General features: G+C 45.4%; 1 protein-coding gene across 1 annotated transcript; it reads left to right on the forward strand.

The window, feature by feature from the left end:
• The first annotated feature begins 7,836 nt into the window (after positions 1-7,836).
• Positions 7,837-18,731, forward strand: HTR5A (5-hydroxytryptamine receptor 5A). Its single transcript, XM_019930232.3, has 2 exons — positions 7,837-8,577; positions 18,399-18,731. The coding sequence occupies exons 1-2, from the start codon at positions 7,837-7,839 to the stop codon at positions 18,729-18,731; spliced, it is 1,074 nt and encodes a 357-aa protein (XP_019785791.1).
• Positions 18,732-24,685: the final 5,954 nt, after the last annotated feature.

The following is a 24,685-nucleotide window of genomic DNA, read 5'->3' on the forward strand; positions in this document are numbered from 1 at the left end:
ATACAAAAAGATCTGTAAAAAATACAAACACATGGAAGCTAAACAATACACTACTTAATAACGAAGTGATCACTGAAGAAATCAAAGAGGAAAATTTAAAATACCTAGAAACAAATGACAATGGAGACATGATGACCCAAAACCTATGGGATGCAGCAAAAGCACTTCTAAGAGGGAAGTTTATAGCAATACAATCCTACCTTAAGAAACAGGAAACATCTCGAATAAACAACGTAACCTTGCACCTAAAGCAATTAGAGAAAGAAGAACAAAAAAACCCCAAAGTTAGCAGAAGGAAAGAAATCATAAAGATCAGATCAGAAATAAATGAAAAAGAAATGAAGGAAACGATAGCAAAGATCAATAAAACTAAAAGCTGGTTCTTTGAGAAGATAAACAAAATTGATAAACCATTAGCCAGACTCATCAATAAAAAAAGGGAGAAGACTCAAATTAATAGAATTAGGAATGAAAAAGGAGAAGTAACAACTGACACTGCAGAAATACAAAGGATCATGAGAGATTACTACAAGCAACTCTATGCCAATAAAACAGACAACCTGGAAGAAATGGACAAATTCTTAGAAATGCACAACCTGCCAAGACTGAGTGAGGAAGAAATAGAAAATATGAACAGACCAATCACAAGCACTGAAATTGAAACTCTGATTAAAAATCTTCCAACAAACAAAAGCCCAGGACCAGATGGCTTTACAGGCGAATTCTATCAAACATTTAGAGAAGAGCTAACATCTATCCTTCTCAAACTCTTCCAAAATATAGCAGAGGGAGGAACACTCCCAAACTCCTTCTACGAGGCCACCATCACCTTGATACCAAAACCAGACAAGGATGTCACAAAGAAAGAAAACTACAGGCCAATATCACTGAGGAACATAGATGCAAAAATCCTCAACAAAATACTAGCAAACAGAATCCAACAGCACATTAAAAGGATCATACACCATGATCAAGTGGGGTTTATTCCAGGAATGCAAGGATTGTTCAATATACACAAATCAATCAACCTGATACACCATATTAACAAATTGAAAGAGAAAAACCATATGATCATCTCAACAGATGCAGAGAAAGCTTTCGACAAAATGCAACACCCATTTATGATGAAAACCCTGCAGAAAGTAGGCATAGAGGGAACTTTCCTCAACAGAATAAAGACCATATATGACAAACCCACAGCTAACAACGTCCTCAATGGTGAAAAACTGAAGGCATTTCCACTAAGATCAGGAAAAAGACAAGGTTGCCCACTCTCACCACTCTTAATCAACATAGTTTTGGAAATTTTAGCCACAGCAATCAGAGAAGAAAGGGAAATAAAAGGAATGCAAATCAGAAAAGAAGAAGTAAAGCTGTCACTGTTTGCAGATGACATGATACTATACATAGAGAATCCTAAAGATGCTACCAGAAAACTTCTAGAGCTAGTCAATGAATTTGGTAAAGTGGCAAGATACAAAATTAATGCACAGAAATCTCTGGCATTCCTGTATACTAATGATGAAAAATCTGAAAGTGAAATCAAGAAAACACTCCCATTTACCATTGCAACAAAAAGAATAAAATATCTAGGAATAAACCTACCTAAGGAGACAAAAGACCTGTATGCAGAAAATTATAAGACACTGATGAAAGAAATTAAAGATGATACAAATAGATGGAGAGATATACTATGTTCTTGGATTGGAAGAATCAACATTGTGAAAATGACTCTACTACCCAAAGCAATCTACAGATTCAATGCAATCCCTATCAAACTACCACTGGCATTTTTCACAGAACTAGAACAAAAAATTTTGCAATTTGTATGGAAACACAAAAGACCCCGAATAGCCAAAGCAATCTTGAGAACAAAAAACAGAGCTGGAGGAATCAGGCTCCCTAACTTCAGACTATACTGCAAAGCTACAGTAATCAAGACAGTATGGTACTGGCACAAAAACAGAAAGATAGATCAGTGGAACAGGATAGAAAACCCAGAGATACACCCATGCACATATGGTCACCTTATCTTTGATAAAGGAGGCAGGAATGTACAGTGGAGAAAGGACAGCCTCTTTAATAAGTGGTGCTGGGAAAACTGGACAGGTACATGTAAAAGTATGAGATTAGATCACTCTCTAACACCATACACAAAAAGAACCTCAAAATGGATTAAAGACCTAAATGTAAGGTCAGAGACTATCAAACTCTTAGAGGAAAACATAGGCAGAACACTCTATGACATAAATCACAGCAAGATCCTTTTTGACCCACCTCCTAGAGAAATGGAAATAAAAACAAAAATAAACAAATGGGACCTAATGAAACTTAAAAGCTTTTGGACAGCAAAGGAAACCATAAACAAGACCAAAAGACAACCCTCAGAATGGGAGAAAATATTTGCAAATGAAGCAACTGACAAAGGATTAATCTCCAAAATTTATAAGCAGCTCATGCAGCTCCATAACAAAAAAACAAACAACCCAATCCAAAAATGGGCAGAAGACCTAAATAGACATTTCTCCAGAGAAGATATACAGACTGCCAACGAACACATGAAAGAATGCTCAACATCATTAATCATTAAAGAAATGCAGATCGAAACTACAGTGAGATATCATCTCACACCAGTCAGAATGGCCATCATCAAAATATCTAGAAACAATAAATGCTGGAGAGGACGTGGAGAAAAGGGAACACTCTTGCATTGCTTGTGGGAATGTGAATTGGTACAGCCACTATGGAGAACAGTATGGAGGTTTCTTAAAAAACTACAAATAGAACTACCATATGACCCAGCAATCCCACTACTGGGCACATACCCTGAGAAAACCATAATTCAAAAAGAGTCATGTACCAAAACGTTCATGCAGCTCTATTTACAATAGCCCAGAGATGGAAACAACCTAAGTGTCCATCATCGGATGAATGGATAAAGAAGATGTGGCACATATATACAATGGAATATTACTCAGCCATAAAAAGAAACGAAATTGAGCTATTTGTAATGAGGTGGATGGACCTAGACTCTTTCATACAGAGTGAAGTAAGTCAGAAAGAGAAAGACAAATACCGTATGCTAACACATATATATGGAATTTAAGGGAAAAAAATGTCATGAAGAACCTAGGGGTAAGACAGGAATAAAGACACAGACCTACCAGAGAACGGACTTGAGGTTATGGGGAGGGGGAAGGGTGAGCTGTGGCAAAGTGAGAGAGTGGCATGGACATGTATACACTACCAAATGTAAAATAGATAGCTAGTGGGAAGCAGCCGCATAGCACAGAGAGATCAGCTTGGTGCTTTGTGACCACCTAGAGGGGTGGGATAGGGAGGGTGGGAGGGAGGGAGACGCAAGAGGGAAGAGATATGGGAACATATGTATATGTATAACTGATTCACTTTGTTATAAAGCAGTAACTAACACACCATTGTCAAGCAATTATACTCCAATAAAGATGTTAAAAAAAAATCACCCCAGAATGTGGCTGGTACAAGGTTCTATAAAGAAGCTTCTTTGGTGGAATGGCAATATTGCTTTATCATCAGGTAATTTGCTGATGTTGGTCTTATAGAGCTTTGTTTCTCAACTGAATTTTTGAAGTTATTTGTCTTACTTCAGCCTGTTCGTAAAATGTTGTAATGTTTGGTCCACCAAGCCGTTTCATTCTGGTATGCCCTCAGAGGTATAATGAGCCCAAGACCCAGGAAATACTGACGTTCTACACCTTATGATTCTTCTGTATTCAGAGACCGTCATCATACTGTGATTATAAAATGAAGCACAGGTCTGTATTGTTATGTGAAGATGAAAACGTGAGTTCTACTGATCCTATAAGTGAAAGGAGTTTATCCATGTGATTATGCACCAGGCCTACTGCCACAGCCCTGTGTTTGTAATGTTAATGAACACTTTGAGCTTCCATAATCCAACCTTAAACATCCAAGTTATGAGAGAACAGACATTTCCATGTAATGGTTATGTGAACAATACACTTACTATTTTTATTAGTGATAGCGTTTCCCTCTGTCTGAAGGGTTAAGGATGAGAGGTTGCTAGCATTTGGTGGTATTGTTGTTTTTTTCCCTTTGACACTTATGAAAAGAGATGGAATACACAATATAAATGGTTGGTGATGAGAAAAAGAAAAAAGAGCACAGGCTTGTAGTCACACTCAGGTTCAAATACTATGTGATTTGGGGGCAAGTTACTTTATCTCCAAGGTTCAGTTTCCTCAATTATAAAATAGGGATAACAATTTCTCACAAAATTTTTGTGGTATGATCATACAGGTACACTTATTTAATGCCTGGTATATAATATAGATTTTATATAATAAGAATGACCTTTTAACGAATTATTGATTTCATAAAATTGTGGTAGGAATAATCTTACCCATCAGATCCTTGCAAGTGGGGTAGAATAAGGTTCTGTTCTGTGTTTTCAGTTTTTTCTTACTTTCAAACTTTTAGTTCAGAATCAGCTCCTACTTGAATGAAACAGATGCATACTTTCCCACTAAGAAAATGAGAAAACGTAAAATAAGCAGTTTTCTATGTGCTTATTTGGCTTAACCACAAACTGTAAGTAACTTCAAGAGGCAATTGAGCCTGCAATCTAATTATTGCTAGAATGGCCACAGAGTATGTTTTATAAAGACATGTTTTAGTAGGTGTCCTATAATTTGTTAATATGTCTGTAAAACCACCACACAGCATGTCACCTTACTTATTTAGTAATCTGGTTGCATCTTTTGCAAGTATCTTTTGTTGTTCTTGTTTTTTGTGTTTTTTTGTTGTACGCGGGCCTCTCACCGCTGTGGCCTCTCCCGTTGCGGAGCAACAGGCTCTGGACGCGCAGGCTCAGCGGCCATGGCTCACGGGCACAGCCGCTCCGCGGCATGTGGGATCTTCCCGGACCGGGGCACGAACCCGTGTCCCCTGCATCGGCAGGCAGACTCTCAACCACTGCGCCACCAGGGAAGCCCTTTTGCAAGTATCTTTTGCTGGATGGTGTATTCATCTGCCAGAGCAGCCATATCAAAATACCATGCAGTGGCTTAAGCCACAGAAACTTCCTTTCAGTTTCACAGTTCAGGAGGCTGTAAGTCCAAAAGCAAGGTGTCAGCAAGGGCGGTTTCCCGAGGCCTCCCCCTTGGCTCCAGATGGCCACCTTTTTGCTGTGCCCTCACGTTGTCTCCTCTGTGCGCGCACATCCTTGGTGTCTCTTTGTGTCCAATTTCCTCTTCCTGTAAGAACACCAGTCAGATTCAATTAGAGCTACTCTAACAGCCTCGTTTTATCTTAATGATCTTTTTAAAGGTCTTATTTCCAAATACAGTCACATTCTGAGGTACTGGAGATTAGGACTTCAACACGTGAGTTTTAAGAGAGAAGGGATACAGTTCAGCCTATAGGTGGTAAAAAAGAAAATGTTTTCCTCAAAACTGGCATTTCAGAGGTGCTTTATGGCAGATGGGAGTTTTACACCTGTTTGCATTTTTTCAAGCTGAAAGTGTGACCATGCTTTAGGATTAAAAAGCTGAAATGCTCTGATTTTTCCTTTGTGTCTGTATAAGAAGATAAACCAGAATTTCTCAACAGAATTTGGTTCTTCTGGAAATACTCCATTGGATCTCTTCTTTGTTAGAACGTTCCATTCAGTTCTTAAGTTTATGATGCTCTGATCTGCACACAGTACACTCAGTTATCCCCGGCTCAGTCCCTTATTGGACAGCTACTCACTTCACTATCAGTACAGACAGCTGTGCCAGGCAGTGCTGCGGGGGGGGGGGGGGGGGGGGGCATGGGGTATAATTTCAAGCCCATGATGCCTTCCAAGCTCTGTATTGAGAGATATCATCATCAAGGCCTGACTACCAGAAATGCAGCTCATCCGCTCCTCCTGGTCATGGGCCCTGGCAACGGAATGTAGAATGGTTCAGACCTTTTTTTTTTTCCCGAAAGAAGGGGATCAATCATTTACATCTCCTTCTAATCAGTTCTGTGACTCCAAAAAGGGGATGTGCTCTAAATGAGCACGTCGGCCCCCTGACTAGAGCCACGCAGAGTAGCAGTGCGCAACGCAGCCACTGCCAGCTGTTTTCACGAGATACTTGGTGAAGCGGCTCTGCGAACAATCTTTATTTAATGAACAACGTTCTCTTCAACATTTCCTAACAGGGTCCTCTCCTCTGGGTTCCAGTGGAGGAGCTTCTCTCTTCTCAGCGCAGTCTCCTGATGCTTGTTTTACTCTGTTAGAAATGGAATCTTGTAACAAAACATTTTTCTCATGTTCAAATAGCTAAAAAGCTTCCAACCAAATTTGTGGCCAACCACTTGTAAATGTACAGGATTCCATGACACCCATTGTATGTACTTTTAAAATTGAAAGCTTAACGCCACCTTACTTTCCTTTCTGTCATCTCACTTTCCTGGTTTTAATTTATTGTATCTTGCTATATCATGTGTCTATTTTTCGTCACAGCTTCTGGGTAGGAACTTGTGATATTCTCTCAGTTGCTGTGGATACGTGTATGGTCATGTGAGTGTGTGTGGGGAAGAGTTACGCGCGCCCTCTCTTTCTGCGAGTGAGATGGAGCTTTCATAGCAACCTGTATCCAGCTTTTCCCTTTGCAAAAAGCAAACGTGACAGAACGCACTGGAGACTGTGCACCTTCTCTGTGACTCGGAGGAAACGGGTTAAACGTTCTAGCTCCAATACCTCAGCCACCTCTAGGGCAGCAGCAACTGCTATCTTGCTTTTTCTCCTGGAAAGAAAACCACCCTTGAAGGGAAGAACCAGGTGTTGTGTAAGAACGCAATCATGCACTGAACTCATCCAGAGCAAAAAAAGCCAGCGAAATCATCTTAGACCCTTAACTGGGAACACACGTAGCAAAGGTTAAGACCTGTGGAAAGCTAAGAACCCGCTCAAGGTATCCAGACCGCCCCTAGAAGGACGTGGGTAGGCGGTGGCTAGAGAAACGTTTCAAGGAAAGTTCTTTGGTAAACTTGTTCCACCGGGGGAACTCATTTCGGGGAGAAGCGACAGCACCATGGACAGCACCAAGCCTAGCGCGCTGGGGCGGGGACAGCACCGGGGACAGCGCCAGCGCTGGCGCCGCGAACCCCGGGCGCGAGGCGGCCTTATCAGCTGATACCTTACGTAGGCTGGATCCCCAGCTCGGTAAGCCAGGTCTGGGTGGGCGCGCCAGCATTCGCTCTCCGGAGCCGGAGCCGCAGCCCCAGACGGGGCGGGGAAGGGGCGGGGGAACAGCAGAAGGCAGGACCTAGAAAGCAGGTCCCTGCTTGGCTTCCCCAGCACGGAGCTGAGGTTGCAGCCCGCTGCCGCCGCGGGCGAGAGGGGCGGGAAGGGAGGCCGCGCGGCGACAACTGCCGCTCTGACGCACCAGCCCGTCTCTCGGCGCCCACACGCTCCGGGGGCGCCCAGCTCCTCCTCCACTTGGGAGATGCCCGACTCTGGGCGACTAGACTGCTGTCTCCGCCGAGGCGAAGAGCCCTGGTCATGTGACAGCTTAGACGGGCCCCGGCTGCGAGACACAGCCCCTCGCCTCTGCTCTCCCAGCGCCTGAGGGATTCAGACCCGCCGCGGCTCGCAGCCCAGCGCCCTCCTCTCCTCTCCGACACACCGTCTCCCACGGAGGCTCGCTGGCGGGGGGTCGGGGCAAACTCCAAGACACTCTCCAGAAACCCTGACACTGGCCAGAGGTGACAAACATCCGGAGTGGCTTCCGACACAGTGGTCACCACCCCTCCTCCCGAGCGCCCCTTCTCCGCACACCGGCGAGCCCGTCTCCTGGCCCAGACATGGATCTGCCGCCGAACCTCACCCACTTTATCCTCCCCACCCCCGCCCCTCTGGAGACCAACCGCAGCTTCGACGCCGAAGACTCGCGCGCCAGTCTGCCCCTGGTCTCCGTCTTCGGCGTGCTCGTCCTCACCTTGCTGGGCTTCCTGGTGGCCGCGACGCTCGCCTGGAACCTGCTGGTGCTGGCGACCATTCTCCGCGTGCGCACGTTCCATCGCGTTCCGCACAACCTGGTGGCATCCATGGCCATTTCGGACGTGCTGGTGGCTGCTCTGGTCATGCCGCTGAGCCTGGTGCACGAGCTGTCCGGGCGCCGCTGGCAGTTGGGCCGGCGGCTGTGCCAGCTTTGGATCGCATGCGACGTGCTCTGCTGCACGGCCAGCATCTGGAATGTGACGGCCATTGCGCTGGACCGCTACTGGTCCATCACCCGTCACCTGGAATACACGCTCCGTGCCCGCAAGCGCATCTCCAACGTAATGATCACGCTCACCTGGACGCTCTCCGCAGTCATCTCCCTAGCCCCGCTGCTCTTCGGCTGGGGGGAGACCTACTCTGAGGGCAGCGAGGAGTGCCAGGTGAGCCGCGAGCCCTCCTACACCGTGTTCTCCACCGTGGGCGCCTTCTACCTGCCGCTCTGCGTGGTGCTCTTCGTATACTGGAAGATCTACAAGGCGGCCAAGTTCCGCGTGGGCCCCTGGAAGGCCAACAGCGTCTCCCCCGTTTCCGAAGCTGTGGAGGTGGGTGTTAACGTGATCCTTAAAAAACTTTGCTTGCATTTGCACAGGCCTCATCCCCAGCACATCTCCCCACACATCCGTAGAAAGTGGGACTTCTTAGTATTTTGGTGGGGGCTGGAGGGGAAGGGACGGAGGTAGACGGAGAGAGAAAGAAAGCATCACAAACTCTGCTCTGACATGCTCAGATTCACAGAGCAGGTCATCTCTCATGGGTTCTTTCCCTATATATAAAACGAGGGATCTGGACTACAGAATTCTACAGGGTCCCACTAGGCTTGAAAATTCTATGGATCTATAACATCCTTTAGAACGCCTGAGGAAGTTGGTGTCTGGGGCTGCACTAGAGAAAAGTGCAGCTTCCTGTATTTACAGTGGGGGGTGTTTGAGGAGGTGGGAAGGGAGGGACGGTCATCTGACTTGGCAGGAAGACTGCCATACATCAGGCAAAGCAGGTTAGTGTTTCAACCCAGTCTATTTTCTCTTTGCCAATTAATTTTGCGAAGTGTGGTATCTCCTGGGTTACTGTCGTGCCCAGCATCCTCCTGTCCTCACGCAAGGTTAAAGATACTGTTTACACCTGTCTCAGAGCCTCTGCCCTTGTTATATGCACCCACTGCCTGTGGTGCTGCTTTCTGGGCCTGTCCCCACCCCTGATCAGACTGTCCGTGCAGCTGAGGACCACTTGCTTGCCTCCCGGGACATGAGTAAAGCTGCAGGAGGAAATTAAAACGCTAAGGCAGACACTTCCCCAGCTCTTTACAAGTGGCATTTAAGGTACGGCAACTGCTACAGCACCCGTGAGGGCTCTTTTCTCATCTTCTCTCCATCCACGCTTTCCTGCTTTTTGTTCACTCTTGGTAATCTGACCCTATGATTCAAGATTCGGGGACCATAAGAGTTCACATGAATCCACCGGCTGTGCAGGCTGCCCACCCCCTACCGCACTCGTTGCCAAGGGTGATCCCTTGAACCTGCTTCACACATTTACGTTAGATCAGAATACTATGCAGCACCCATTTCTGTTCCTGGTTCTGGGACAACAAAGGAAATTCCATTAAGCACACTGAGCACATACTACAGGTTTGCTGCAAGGGGTCAAGGAATGATAAAGACATCATCTTTGCCTATGAAGAGTCTGGTCTAGTGAGAGAGACATGCATTGTGAACATTGCAATATGATTGTATTTTTCGAGTCAGTAGCTAATTCCAAGTATAACCAGTCAGTCAAACTTAGAGGAACCAGAGGTGTAGGTATGGGAGAAAGGGGAGGGCATCATTCTAGAAACAAGAAGGAAAAAGGGGTCAGAGGGCACCTGTCCTTTTATCTAGAACAAAAGTCTCACCCAAATTACCCTCCCCTACCCCAGGGAACATCTGGAATGTCTGGAGATGTTTTTGATTACCAAGACTTGGGGACAGGGTACTAACGGCATCTAGCGTGTAGAGAGCAGGGATGCTGCTAAACGTGGTACAACACACAGGACACCCTGAACAACAAAGAACTATTCAGACCAAAATGTTAATAGTGCCAAATTTGGGAAACCCTGACCTGTTAGATTTCTAAACTGGACACAGAGTGCTGATGGGTAAGAGTGCTGCCAAACTGCCTGGAATGCCCGTGTGTGTGCATCCACCCCGATTCCAGGTCAGGAACAGGAGGCTGGCTGCCCACCAAGGCCCTCCTTACACAGATCCTCTTCTGCCGGGGCGCTTATCCAGGTAAACACAATTTATAATTAATACCAAACAGCTTTAGAAGGGAAAAGCAATTATACTTCTGTCTCAGAGGGCTTAGTGTGGAAGGAAGAGGGGTTTTCACTGCTCAGCTTTGGAGAGAGCAGAAGCAAAGCATTGTTTCATGTTCCTTCTCTGCCGGATAACTTTCAAAAATGGGTCCCTTGGCTTTGCAAAGCCTCTAAGTGATCCAGGGCTCTGCATAAAATGCGGCACTGCCTCTGTCCTCATGTTACTGTGAAGGGTTAATTAAAAACCAGGCTTCCTGACTTCTCGGTGGTAGCAGGTGCCAACGTTTCTAAATACAGTTTTACCACCAACTAGCTATGTTACCTAGGGAAACACAACGCTTCTTCCCTGTTCTGTATCTTCAGAGTTTTATTCAAATACATACTGAAAGCCTAACCCTTGTCAGATACCAAGATGAAAACAGGAAACACAAGAGAGGCAGGCCTTGCACCCTTGACAAAGTCTGATGAAACCACTACTGAAGAGCTGACGTGAAGACAGAGCTGGATTTGTGCCTTGCCAGTGTAAGGGACTGCGGCACTTTCGAGGTCTGAGTGGGTTGACATCGTCTGTATGAGCAGCTTTGTTTGTTGGGCGTTACTCCAGTGGGCGTTTATTGGAGTGAGTCCGTCCGTGGATGCCTGAATTTCAGAAGTGAGGGACTGGCACGGCTTGCAAGACCAAGTCCCCTGAGAGGAACTGCCCTTGACCGACAGAGTACGTTCAAGACTGGACCCAGGCTGCAGAACATGCAGACTCGCCCTAAGTTTAGTTTTCATCCCCCTGATCTGGGTCCTCATTCGGCCAAAGCTTCAAGAGAGACCATCGAGGACTGTCCAGATCGCCACCACTGCTGTTGCTCCTCCTTGAAGATGAAGTTTCATCTGTGGAGGCCCGATGTTCAGACTGCACAGCAATCAACATACCCGTCTGTCAGAACAGCGCTGTGCAGAAGCTTTAAAGCTCTGGACAACAGATACTGAATCACAGTGAACCGATCAGTAGAAAAAGGTTGGCTGGTTTCAGTTAGCAATGGGGATTTACTACATATGATAACATAAGATTCAAAGGCTTAATGTAAGTTCTGAAGATGTGCTGACACTAGTTTAATTGATGCCTGTAATTTCTCTGAGGCAAGGAGTCAAAGCCTTAACTACTGAATTAAGGGGTGGGCTTCAGTAGGCAATAGTTCTTAGACAGGTGTCATGTGGTTGAATTAATCCACCTGGAGTACGGCCCAGCCTTTTCACATTGGTACAAAAAGGCACATTCATGATAACCTAGGAAGAATCAATCTGGACTCTCATGCATTCTGGTCTAATTAATCTTTCTGTCTGTGGTGTCTTTTGTCCATAAGGACTCCAGGATCATTGCTATTTCTTCAGTAATGTCTTGAATTATATACAGTGTACACATTTTCATGTACAGACCAGCTATAATCTCATAATGTGTAAGGACAGCAGTACACTTTATCTGGAAGCGGGTTCTACTTATTAAATTTGCAGTTGTGTTACAGAAACTAAAGTATTCTGATAATGATCCTGAAATATCAGTTACAAGTTGGCACACAGGATTGTTAAAGATTTTCACTGCTTGAATTTTTGTATTAACTAAGGTCTACTTTCCCTTAAGCCCTTCAAATAGCCACACCATCGATCTGTCTCTCATGGTCTTATTTCAGCATCTGTACAACCAATCATTGTTTTCAATGTTTTAAACCTTACTACAAGTCGGTTTGCATGTTCCCTTTTCCGATGGCTCTAACATTCTAGGCTGAAGGAGCTGCTGTTTTATAATTGTGGGGATAATGGTAGGTATGGTGACACCCATGTAAACAAGAAAGCTGTACTGCTGTACATCTGTAACTATAGGCAATTCCCCTCAGAAGTTTAGAAGGACAGGAAGTTGTTGGGTGATAATATCTGCCTTGGAGTGACTTCACTGGACAGATTTTAGATAGTTGTCATTTTGATCTTTAGCCAATAGGGGACATTGATTCTTTCAAGGATTCTTCTGCTGACGATATTTACAGGTGTTCTTGTCTAGGCTCCCAAATCTTTGAAAACAGAGGTGCTTTTGAATGTTTTATCTAGAGAGCCATATCTTGTATTATTTACTTTCTAAGGATATATGGCAATGTCTAGCCCCATATTGGATATTTTCTAAATTGGCAATTTCACATTTAAATTTATTTTTTCTTATTAATTCCCTAATTCAGGTTTGAGCCCATTTATAGAAAGACAGGACAAGATTATACTTCAGCTGTTGGGTTTACATCAGAATACTGCTTGAAAGTTTTCTGAAGTCTATTTTCTATACTTAGTTTATAATTTTGAATCCTTATTTAATCTTCTCTTAAAAAAAGCCTTCTGAACTTGCTTTATGTATTTTATATTTTAAATTTCCACAGCTGGGTTATACAGCTCTTCTCTTTTCTATCCTTCTAGTTTTAAATACTTTTCCTCATCTGAGGGAGATTTTAATTAACTAGTTGCTGCTGATCTGTAGTCCAGGACAATAAGAATTTTGTTCAATACTCTTAAAAAAAGTCTAAATTCAGGCTTCCCTGGTGGCGCAGTGGTTGGGAGTCCGCCTGCCGATGCAGGGGACACGGGTTCGTGCCCCGGTCCGGGAAGATCCCACATGCCGCGGAGCGGCTGGGCCCGTGGGCCGTGGCCGCTGAGCCTGCGCGTCCGGAGCCTGTGCTCCGCAACGGGAGAGGAAGTCTAAATTCTACAGCAATTTTTTGCCCTTCTCCCTGAAGTTTAGAAAAATTCTTAATTATAGCCTATATCTTAGCTCTAGACCAAGGTTTTAACTGAAATTCTATAGATTTGACTTCTTGTCTGGCAATTTTACAATGTGATTTTGTCTTTCCTGAGAAAATCCCTGAAGAAAGGATAGTTCATTTAGGAGGTCAGGTAAAGCTGAGTAGAAATGTAGATGGGAGATGTAGATGTGCAAGGTGGGGAGGTTTTAGAAAGTTACAAAATCTTTGAGACTAACTTAGAGTTAGAATTTTGTTTTAAGGTCTTAGCAGAAGTAAAGAAGCTGACTCTCAACTGTTTAGTGTTTGTCTTCTAATTTTTCTAGAGTTGATCTTAAATATGTTAATTTATTGATTTTGACTTTCAGAAATTCCTCATTAAGTAAAAAAATTTTCTTTCACATTTATCAAGAGAAATGCAAGAATTAGCATTATAGTGCAATTTAAAATAGGAAATAGAAGTTCACAAAGGAGAAGCTTGCGACTTTGACTTAGACAAACCATGACACACAAGAAAAAGGCCACTACAGTTGGCCAACAGTTTGTGCTTGTGCATGGTGTCTCAAATCCTTGACCACAGGCCAAGAGGGGGCCATATGACCACCAATCCAATGAGCTGGAATACCAACTAGACAAGGTGACATTTTTTTCATAAATTGACAAGATAGCAAGTGCCCTCACTAAGTTTTGTGAAGAACCCAAAGCGAAGTTTGATCACCTGCTTTTTCACAAATTGGTCACAAGTCTAACAGTCCCCAAATCATTAGCCTCAGACCTGCCTTGGAATGGATTAGAGCTTGTCGAGCCAATGCCTTACAGAACAATCCTTTTTATATTCAACAGAAAAAAAAAGGTATTCCAGCACAAAAGACAAACAAACCAACCTATGAAAACAAGGCTTTGCATATTTAGACAAACAACAGCAAAAACAAAGAAAACAACAATATAGTAAGTAGGTTATGTCATAAAAATTTTCACTAAATGGTATACCTCCAAGACAAGAGATCTAATAGCCTTACACAAAAAACATAAGTCAATTACCAAATGGTGCACCTCTCAAACAAAGGTCTAGTTACTTGATACAAAGACCTAAGCTGAATGATCTTATTCAAAGACCCTTGGTTACAATCCTTGTATAACAAAACACACAGAGTGAGAAGAGCCCGGTGGAGCTGGCTGGAACTCAGCTCACTGAGAATGATGTGCATCTACAGATCCAAAGGCAGCTGGAGTCGGGGGTACAGTGAATGCACCTGCAGTCCGAGGATCCTGGGGAGGATCCACAAAATGATCTCGGTGGACTCTCTAGAATGTCCAAGGATGATACAACCACCACACAGTATCTGAAATAAAAATACTCCCTACTATATAGTAAGAGAAAGCTACACTTGTCAGGCACCATCTGACAGAGCAGAATGCCCATCATCTATGGGGACTGGGGACAGCGTTGAGTTCAGGGACTGGAGGACATGGAGGGGAGCAGTGAGCTGACACCCCCAGAGTGGGGTTACTGCGTGAGACTGCTGTTGGTTGACTGCAGCTCAGAGATGCACTTATTGGGGTGAGTCCTGCCCTAACTGGCTGACGTTCAGAAGTGAGGGCTGACACCGACTGGTTGGTTTGCAGGTGTATATTCACAGAGCTGCATTGTCCTTGATCCACTGAAGGGGTTTAAGCCACAGCTACAGAATAGCTGGTCTTTTGCTAAGTTTGTGGGGATGTTCTTATTCTGCCCCTCGTGGAGCCCTCCTTAAATGGGTAAGATCATTTCTAGCTTGAACATCCTGACTCATCAGTACATCTTACATCGTGACAGTGACCTGATCTCACCTGCAAGTCACCTGAAGCCACACTTCCAAGGTAAGAGTCTTCACCCCTTAATTTCAATACGCACTACTGATGATAATCTATTGATTATCTGCGATATTAATAGGGAGGTGAAGCAGAATAGTTTGAGGAAATAAAAGAACATGCTAGATTTATGATTAACCAGTAAACAGTTATTTAACACATACCATTTTGGAAGAATGAGAAGTCTAACTCATAGGTACATGTCCCCCCCCAAAATTCGCTTATTTGGAGATGTGAGGCTAAGTGTTCACTTAGAAAATTTTTTCATGTGAATCTTAAATTGTGAGGTTTGTGCTTTAAATGATATAGCACTTCGAAGATAGATGGGAAAGGTGCAATTCGGCTTGAATGTTCACCTTTTTTTGCCCCGTTACCTCTCCTTCTGTGAATCTACTAATGACCATGATGAGTAATTGACAGAGTAATCAATAGAGTCTATTCTCCAGACTTGATTAAGTGCCTTATTGCAGTCGTCGATGAGCAAAGAGCTAAGGAGTCTGTAAGTCAGAGAGCCATAGGGTGAGCAGCCAAAGCAACCACCTGCCAGCATCGGGAGCCTGAAACTCCCCAACGGCAAAGCCCCTCCCGCAGCTGAGCCTCTGCTGTCCCGGAAGAGCCACTTCAGACCAATGACACTCTCACCGAGGGAGCTGGTATTGAATGCCACACACAAGAGACGGACCCATAAAATGCTCAACATTTCTCACCAAGGTCATAGAGAGTGTGCTTTTCTGAGAAACATGGAGTTCTCTAACCTATGAAAATTCCTTACTCAAAGCAAACCATAAAAACAATGTATTTAGGAAAAAAAGTTTAATTGGAATTCAAAATAGAATTCTAAGAAGTGGGAGAAGACCCCATGGAACATTAAAAGAACTGTTAAAAATGAATTTAGATTCTCTGCTGGAAAGGGGCCCCGCGAATGTGCTCCCAGAGTGTTGTGCTAAGAACTCAGTGAAAAGGACGGTGGGTAGAATGCCTGGGGGTCCTACTGACAGAGAGAAATCATCCTGAAGACAAGCTTAGGAATAAAGTAACTGGGAAGTCTTCAAGAGTACACTTATGCAACATTAGAACTATCACACAGTGGAAAATTCTTGTAGATACAATGAATGCATGCTATGTTTGGGAACAGCTCATAAGAACCCGGGTACTTTATACTGGAAGAATCCAGGATTTCATAGTACAGCTGCCAAATACCCACACAAGCAGGCCCACACTTAACGGCACTTAACATTCCCTTACGAGGACCAAGATTGGAAGTGATGGGTTTCCATAAAACTGTCTTATAATACTTGGGCTATAGAAATATTCATATCCCACGCTACACCTGGAAAACAAACAACCCTGTGATCCTGTGTCTCTCGGACGAATGATGAGGTACTGTGCTACATTCTGATACGGCAGCCCCTTTGGATACAGGTCAGGATTGTGTCTGAAGGTACCAGCAGAGTCTCAAAAGAGGCAGACATTCTCAGTGTCAATCATTAGGAGAGAAGACGGCTCCTCAGAATGGAAACTTTGCAGCTTTTTCCATTATGCAAGAGCAAACTCCTACTAATAGAACGTGTAGCACTGGGGGTGTATCTCACCCTTCATAGAAGACTGGTCATACACTGGTAGTCCAACCGTGGGGCTCACTGTGTCTTGCCACTGGAATTTGAGTATCTAAAGGACTAAGCATGGGCTTCTGGAGTCAACCTGAAAAGGCACTGACCACAGGGAAGGCAGACAGGGAGCGGGGACGGGAGGGGTGGAGAGATTCCCTAGAGTGTGTCATAGCTCAAAAGCCAGAATATCTAGTTATGTGTTGCTGTATTTATTTCTACTGTTACCCCAGGGCCTTTGAGTCTGGTTTAAATGTTCCGCTTTTACACCAGGTGTGCTATAGAGAATTAACGGGTGGTCACAATGGCGTCACAACCCTGAGTGGCCAGTCTTAGCAGCGAAAAGGTCTGAAAGGAAGGAGAATTTCTTAGGGATTTAAGAGTCAGGACCAGAATTATTCTTCCATTGCCATCTTTGGGAAATGGCTGCCTTGATGCCATTTTGGGATTGAGTTTTATTAAGGAAATGGGTAGTTTTCCCTATTTTCTTTATGCTGAAAATTGAAACTAAAACTGTGTTTGCATTTCTATAAATTAACTCCATGAAATGCATTCCCAGATATACACTAATAAATAAGAAAGGTAACTATGGTTCCATCCAGGGGTGAGACTGGGAGACAGAGATTTTCACTTCTTATTTTATATGTGCTTTTAAGGGCTGCAGAAGAAGGAACTATTTGTTTCAATATTCACAATCTTCTGTTTAATTGTATAATGCTTGGGGTTTCACTGTTTTTCAAACAGATGACAGGAAGGCTATCACATAAATTTAATAATTCATACATGAGCTAACATTCCCTTAACTATAGTGTTCCTATTTTCAGCTCACTTACTCTATACGATAGGGAAGCTGCTGGGGCGCGAGCTGGGTAATTCTCCTTTTCAAGCGTACGGGGGTCACAGAAGGCTGGAGTTGGGAAGAAGAGGATTTAATGTCAAGGTAGTCTCACCACTAGTGAATGACTGATCGACCCAGAAACTGTCCCACATTGTGACTGGAGCAACTAATTTGCTCACTTAGCAAATCAGCCCACTGCAATTTCCTTATATTTAGGGGGCCTCATCATCAGACACCCCTTATTCCAGTTCCCCGAAGATCTAAAAAACAGGGCTGGAATGGAGGAAAGAGCTTCCTTTCCCAGGAATTCCACCCCCTTAGAGAAGGGGTGTGAAGCTGGAGAACGTAGTTCAGTGGGAACCTGCCTTCCAGAGGACTTGAGAGAACCTACGTGGAGGGACTCTGAGTTTAGAGCCTCTGTTTTCCATAAAAGTCGGGGGAGGGGGCGGAACACAGAATAAACAGGGAGATAAACATCCTGGTGAGTGAACTGTCCCAAACAGTAGAATATGTTCTGGAAGCACAGCAGTAGGAACCTTATACCAGAAGAAAAGTTCTAGAAAATTCTAACTTTTTAGAGGGGATTCACAGCAACCCAGAAAGTTCTCGATTTTGGAATACTGGGTCCTGCGTGTACGGGGTTTGATAAGGATTTAGCGGGCTCCTGATTACTCGTGTTCCGCGGTCGTAAACTGTAGACACCGCATGACCTGCTTACTTCTGTTGTTCCCTGTTGAACAGACGGCAACAGGGACTCCATCGTCGTTGCATTATTGCAGACGTTCCTATTTTCCCTCCATTTCTAAGATGTAAGCAAACACCCAGCTCTGTCAGCACGTTTTCATAGCCGAGGGTGGTCCCCACATGCTGCCCGGTCCCTGCACCGGACAACTGAGGACGTTCTCTTGAAGTGGATGTGCGGGGCTCACGCCCACCCGCATCTAGGTTCAGCCCGCCCAGACCCAGCAGGCGTGAAGAGGCGGCTCTTCCTGAAGCCTCTGCTTACCTTTTCCAGGTGAAGGCCTCCACTCGGCAGCCCGAGATGGTGTTCACCGTCCGCCACGCCACTGTCACCTTCCAGACAGAAGGGGCCACGTGGAGAGAACAGAAGGAGCAGAGAGCCGCCCTAATGGTAGGCATCCTCATTGGGGTGTTTGTGCTCTGCTGGATCCCCTTCTTCACCACGGAGCTCATCAGCCCCCTGTGCTCCTGTGACATCCCCGCCACCTGGAAGAGCGTCTTCCTGTGGCTCGGCTACTCCAACTCTTTCTTCAACCCCCTGATCTACACGGCCTTCAACAAGACCTACAACAGTGCCTTCAAGAACTTCTTCTCCAGGCGCCAGTGACTGTGAGGCCGGCACAGGCAGGAAGTCTCCCCGAGCTCCATCTATTTCCCCACCCCCACCCGGCACCACCTGGAAGAGACAAGCCTTCAAGTTCCCCAGGGTGGTCCTCGGAGCTGAGCACCTCACTTCTGCACTCCGGGCAGGAACGCGAGTCTCCACAGGCAGTACTGGGGACCCCGTTTATCCAATTTATCTGCTATTCCTCACTCCTCACCGAACAGCCACGGACTTGGCCCACAAAGTGCCCTTTCTTTACAAAACCCACTCCAGCGTGCTTACTGTCCTGGTCCCAGGGAAGTCCAACCAGGCAGATGAGAGGGAGGAGATAAATCCATATAGGCAGGTTGAGAACAGACAGGAAACAATGAATAAGAAGTCACAATGGGGACATCTGGGGAACAGGAAACCATAACTGCAAGTTTCCGGGAAGAGCCCCCATTTCGAGTATTCCATCCTGCAGTCCTAGGAAGTATACCCTAATACTTACTGTGTGTGTCCCAATATTTGGCCACAAAGGATTGTCTCCAGACATACTAAAGTACACAGCCGCACCTGCAAGGCCAAGCAATACGGCTTTATTGGTTTTATTTATGGCAACCACACACACACACACCCCCCAAACCTACTGAGGAGACAAATGTTCCAATTGGCGAGTTTATTCTAAAATGCAAGCCATCAACTTGGAACAGGATCTAAAAGTCAAATCAAATACCTCCTTCTATTTTAAAGCAACTGTTCACAACACAGAAATATCTACTAGTTCCGCAGAATCTGTCAAACTTGCTTACTTACTATGGGTTCCATTTGTGTGGGATTTATTCAAATGTTGCTGAACAAAGACTTTTATCCTCAGATCATGAGATTAGAGTAACACAACTGTCACGAAGTTGTTGAATTCTTAAATATAGTTTCGTACCCAAGGACTATGAAGGCATGTTCAGCAAACACGTGCACTGCAGGGAGATCGCTGATTAACTGGCTATAGCTGCTATTATTCATTGGTAGGTAAATACCTGCTGTGAGGCCAACACTGGTAACTAATGAGAAAGCAGGAAAATGGTAAAAGGTGGCCTCAGTCCTCTGCAAATTAACACTTTTATATAACCATGAGGCAAGACAATTAAATGAAGATGCAGTGTTTATATGATCTTACAAAACCCTAGCCATTATACAAAACTTTAAAAAGACCTTGGACAATAAAACCGCTTGTGGTCTGCTATGTTCCTGATTCTCTGAATGCATGGATTTAAAAATTATGTATTATAAGTCTTTGAATTATTACAACACATATATATTATTATATGTATCATTTTGTACATACTAAGCTATATCAATTAAGATATTAAAAATAAGAAATTTATGTCCATCTGTGGTCTTGCTTTGAAGTTTAGTCTTGCATTTACTGCAAAGATGGCTTTTATTCAAAGAATGTGATCAGATAAGGAAATGTTACACCACTTGTGAAGTCTGATAGTGACTGACAGTGCTAAATGCAGATATCTTATCTACACATTGGAGCAATTCCTTGAAGAATTTACTTGGAAAAATCCTTAGATTTTTTCCTTCTTTCTGTATGTATCACTTGAAGCACTAAACCCACAAATATTTTAAAATACAAACTGTTCACTTATTCAAGTTTCCTTCCCCACTTCCAAAACTTCATTAAGTCCCCCACAGCAGAGAAGAATAAACTCAGACATGAGGACCTGGAGATACGACATCAGAATCAAGGGTAAAATTTTTTCAAGTCTATTCTATCTGAAAGTCCACATGAAATTTTTCATCTTATTCTATAATTTCAGTGTCTGACCTACGCTTACTGTTTTAAAAAAAGCTTTATTTCCTTCAAACTTTTTACTAAAGTGAAGCTTTAGGAGGATGTGCCACATTGTCTGGTGGCTTCTAATACTCCTTGACTTCTCCAGGATTCTGTACACTTCGTTGGAGACATATGTTATTAATATCAATTTCAATCTCCCACTGAGGTTACTAGTATTTCCATAAGATGAGTAAGTCCCTTTACTATTGCTGTTCAATATATATTTAGCACCTCCCAGGTGTTACTTAATGCATACGTCGTATAAAACACACTCCAAATGTGCGACCCAGAGCAAGAAACACAAGAAGGAGGAAGTGGCAATTACTGAGTTATTTTGCTTCTATTTCAATACCGAAAATTCTTTATGTCTGGGTAGGAAATATTACAAGGTGCAAATGGTGACTGAGCTTGGGTGTCCAGGGTGAGATTCCAGTATTTGTGAAACACTTTCACTTACTTTTGACGGCTAGTGTCTTATCAGGTAAACAGTGTGAATCATAAACAGTAGGTAACGTGAAAAGCTCAGCCCCTACTCCTTGTGCCATGATGTCATAACCACTTCTGCTGGATGAAGTACTCAGAGAAGTGGGCGGATTTCTAGCAAGTCCTCAAACAGGTATCTAAGACGAACTTCTCCTGCGCCATTTATTTCAGCTGCTGTAGATCACGTCAATAAAGTGACCCGGCCCCCTTGTGCTGATACGCAAGGATACTTGAGGTTAACTTCTGTACCACAAATGCCTAAACCACATGACTTTCGGCGAAGTGTGCTGTGTTGCCCTTCCCATCTTTTATGAAATGATAGACTGGAGATTCTCCCTGACGCCTCATAATAAGCTTCTCTAAATTGTTGTTCACTCTGCAAACACGCTGCTGGTGGCAGGAGCAGCTCTGCTCTGTGCGGCCGGAGCTCAGACTCTGCGGACGACGTTCCTGCTTTACCAGCCCCCCCATGCGTCACGCTCTGCCCTGGGGAGGACCGGAGAGCAGCTGTGAGACTGGAGGGGAAGGAGGACTTCTTGCCCTGCCGGCATCGCCACAGCGTGCTTCTTCACCCCAGCAGCAACGGGGTGATGCCATCAGCAGTGGGTTCCACGCTGCTGTTTTTCCTAGCCTCGTGGGATTCCCTCGAAGATGCCAGCACCGGCTAGCCGCAGCTCCCCTCAGAGGTCTTAATCCCAGCTCTGCAGAGGCCCCCCAAGCTGCGGGGGGCAGCACCCTTTTCCACGGGTCTCTCTATAGTGAGCCATCGTGCGGCCCTCGCAGGCTTCAGCGGTGGCTCGCCTGGGCTCTCCTCTCAGCTCGTCCTGTTTCCCCACAGCCCTGAGATGAGCTGATCCTCTAGTCACTGCCTCTGTGATACCGACACGAGCCTTTGGCCCCTTCGGCTCTCTGCTACCTGATGCACAATTCTTCCTATTGAGCTCCCTCTGTCCCAGCTAGCCTCTGAGTGACACAGGGGACAGGGCCATGCGCGGCTCGCAGGCTGGGCCTGCACGGTCTCGGGAGCCCTTCAGCCCTGACGAGGGCTGTGTCCTTCCCGGGTGGCCCGTGTCTGGCTGCTGCAGGGTCTGTCCCAGCAGCACGGAAGCACTGCTTTGTCGTGCCCTTTGGCTGCAGAGCGGCTCACACTTCCTGCGTGTATTCTGGGCAGAGACGTTGCCTCTGGCTGTATTCTGGATGCTTCTGTTTACAGGAGTGAAGAGTGCCAAGTCCCCGACATCCACGGGAGGCCTTGAGAGTGGTGGCCTAACATGGTCACTTCAATCTTCCCGTCTCCACCTTCTCTCCAGTCGGCTCTGCTGGAAACGGAGCTTGGGGGTTGTCAGGGCTGAGTTATGTGCCCCCAGAATTCATATGTTGAAGTGCTAACACCCAGTTCCTCAGAATCTAACTGTACTTGGAGACGGGCCTCTGAAGAGGTGATTAAGGCAAATGAGGTCATATGGGTGGGCCCTGATCCTATAAGACTGGTGTCCTTACAAGAGGAGATCAGGACAAAGACACTCACAGAGGGACACCCTGTGAGGACACGGGGAGGATGGAGTCCGTGTGCCGAGAGAGGCCTCAGGAGGAACTGGCCCTGCCCACACCTTGACCTTGACTTCTAGCCTCCAGAAGTGCGAGAGAATGAAGTTCTTTTGTTTAAACTGCTAGGTCTGTGGCGCTTTGCTGAGGCAGCCCGGGCACACTCCTGCAGGGGGTGTATCCTCACTTGCAAGGAGGGCAGGTCGGAGTCCCACAAGTCGGAGTTTCACCGTGAGCTGAAGGAGAAGGGGGTCTGGCTCACCAAGGCCTCCTGTTTGGCCTCAGGCAGGCTGCCTGTCTCCCACCAAGGGTGCCTCTGTCTTGACCAGGCACCTTAAGATGCGAGGGAGGTCCTGGCCCCAGATTGGAGAAGGGGGGCTGCAGCATGAGGGGGCAGAGGTGAGTAGGAGGGGCCGTCTCTCACTTGGCTTTCCCCCTCTTTCCTGCTCCTCGAGGTGGGTAGGATTTTCCCCAGGACATTTAGTTATTCCTATGGCTGGACTACGGGGGCCGCAGGACAGGTAAGACAAACAGACAACGTTTATAACCACCCTGCTGGTCTAGGGTCAGCAAGAAGCCACACCATTAATTAATACGATCCCTTCTCAAGGAAGCCTTTTGACAGGACCAGTTTAAATACAGTCTTTTAGAATCCTTTTGACAATGCGCCATTTATCTTATGAGCTGAAATTTCTTTCTGTATTTTAGGACCAATCTAATGTTCTGATCAGTTCAAAGAAAGGAAGGACCTAGGGAAATAACTCCTGCCACGCGCAGGACGTTTCACAAGTGCAGCTGGAGAAAAGTGCCGTCGGTTAGCCCAAAGCCACGCTGGAGGAACACAAATAACAGCCCAGCTCTTCTGTCCATTAAGCTGTGGTATTAAGTAAGGCCAGCAGGTGTATATGAGAGAGAAGTGGGCCAACGGTTTCTTAAGGTCACTGAAAATACGGTGAATGTGAAGATGACTCGTGTGTGTGTGCGCGTGTGCACGCACGCACGCAAACACACGTGTGATTTACAGAGAACGTACAAGGCTGCAAGGTTTAACAGCCAGGAAGAGGGCCCTAGGCTGTGTGAGCTTCAACACAACCAAGAAGCAGAACACGAAGCCCTCCGTGCAGCAGAGCGGCTTCAACACCTGCAGCCCTGAGCCGTCGGCTCCAGCCGTGAAGCCTAACACTCTCTCTTCCCGGGCGCTGGTTTCTCCTCCGCTGGGCCACTCCTCTCCTCCTGCACCCGTGCCAGGCTCTTTGCCCACACAGCCTTCAGGGTTTCTTAGGATTCCCGGTAGGTATCAAGGTATTGTTCTTATTGTTTTTCATGGTCACGGTTTTCCCATTATCGTTAAATACTATTTTCCAGCTGGACCTTACTATCAACTTGTCTGGCTCCAGATAAAATGCTGTCGGCATTTTTAATGAGGATTGCATTAAAAAATGCCCGCATGCTTAAACTGACTTAGGAAGACTGTCATCTTTATGACGTGCCCTCAGCTGAGGTGGGGAGCCTTGTGAATCCTGAGGAACGATTACTAACGGCTAAGTCTCAATGAGGCAGAGCTAGCCTTCAAACCCGAGCCCTCGGTAAGCATTACCTCTAGAGAAACTGAGCGGCTTTCCTTTCACAAAGAGGGGGCCGGTTTATTCTCTCTCCACAGATGGAAGGAACGAAACTGTAATTTTCATGCCTGAAGCCCAGCTGCCCCTCAAATTTGTGTTGAGAGATCATACATTTCCCTTCATATTTAAGTCAAAGTTTGAGTGTTGCTACTTGTAGCAAGAAAAGCATGTTTACCTGTCACTTTCCTGCTCCTGACTCACAGCAGATTCTGGAACAGAGGTTCATCTTCCTTTAGCAGCCACCTTCCTTTCCCATGAATTCTTCAAAGTTCACGGTAGGCCACTAGGAAACTTGAATTGACTCCGAGATTAAGCCCATGAAAAGGTCACTGCATTGGCAGTAGAAGCCAGAATTACACAGCCCCTCTCCCAGCAGGCCTTGCTCCATCACACAGCACTTATAAGGATTTTCACCTGTTACTGATGGCCATTCTGACCCCTCAGTCAGCACCGAGTTCCACAGCAAGCAGTAGGATGTGGGGCTT

This window comes from Tursiops truncatus, chromosome 9 (assembly GCF_011762595.2).
Source record: "Tursiops truncatus isolate mTurTru1 chromosome 9, mTurTru1.mat.Y, whole genome shotgun sequence".
Taxonomy (NCBI): Eukaryota; Metazoa; Chordata; class Mammalia; order Artiodactyla; family Delphinidae; genus Tursiops; species Tursiops truncatus.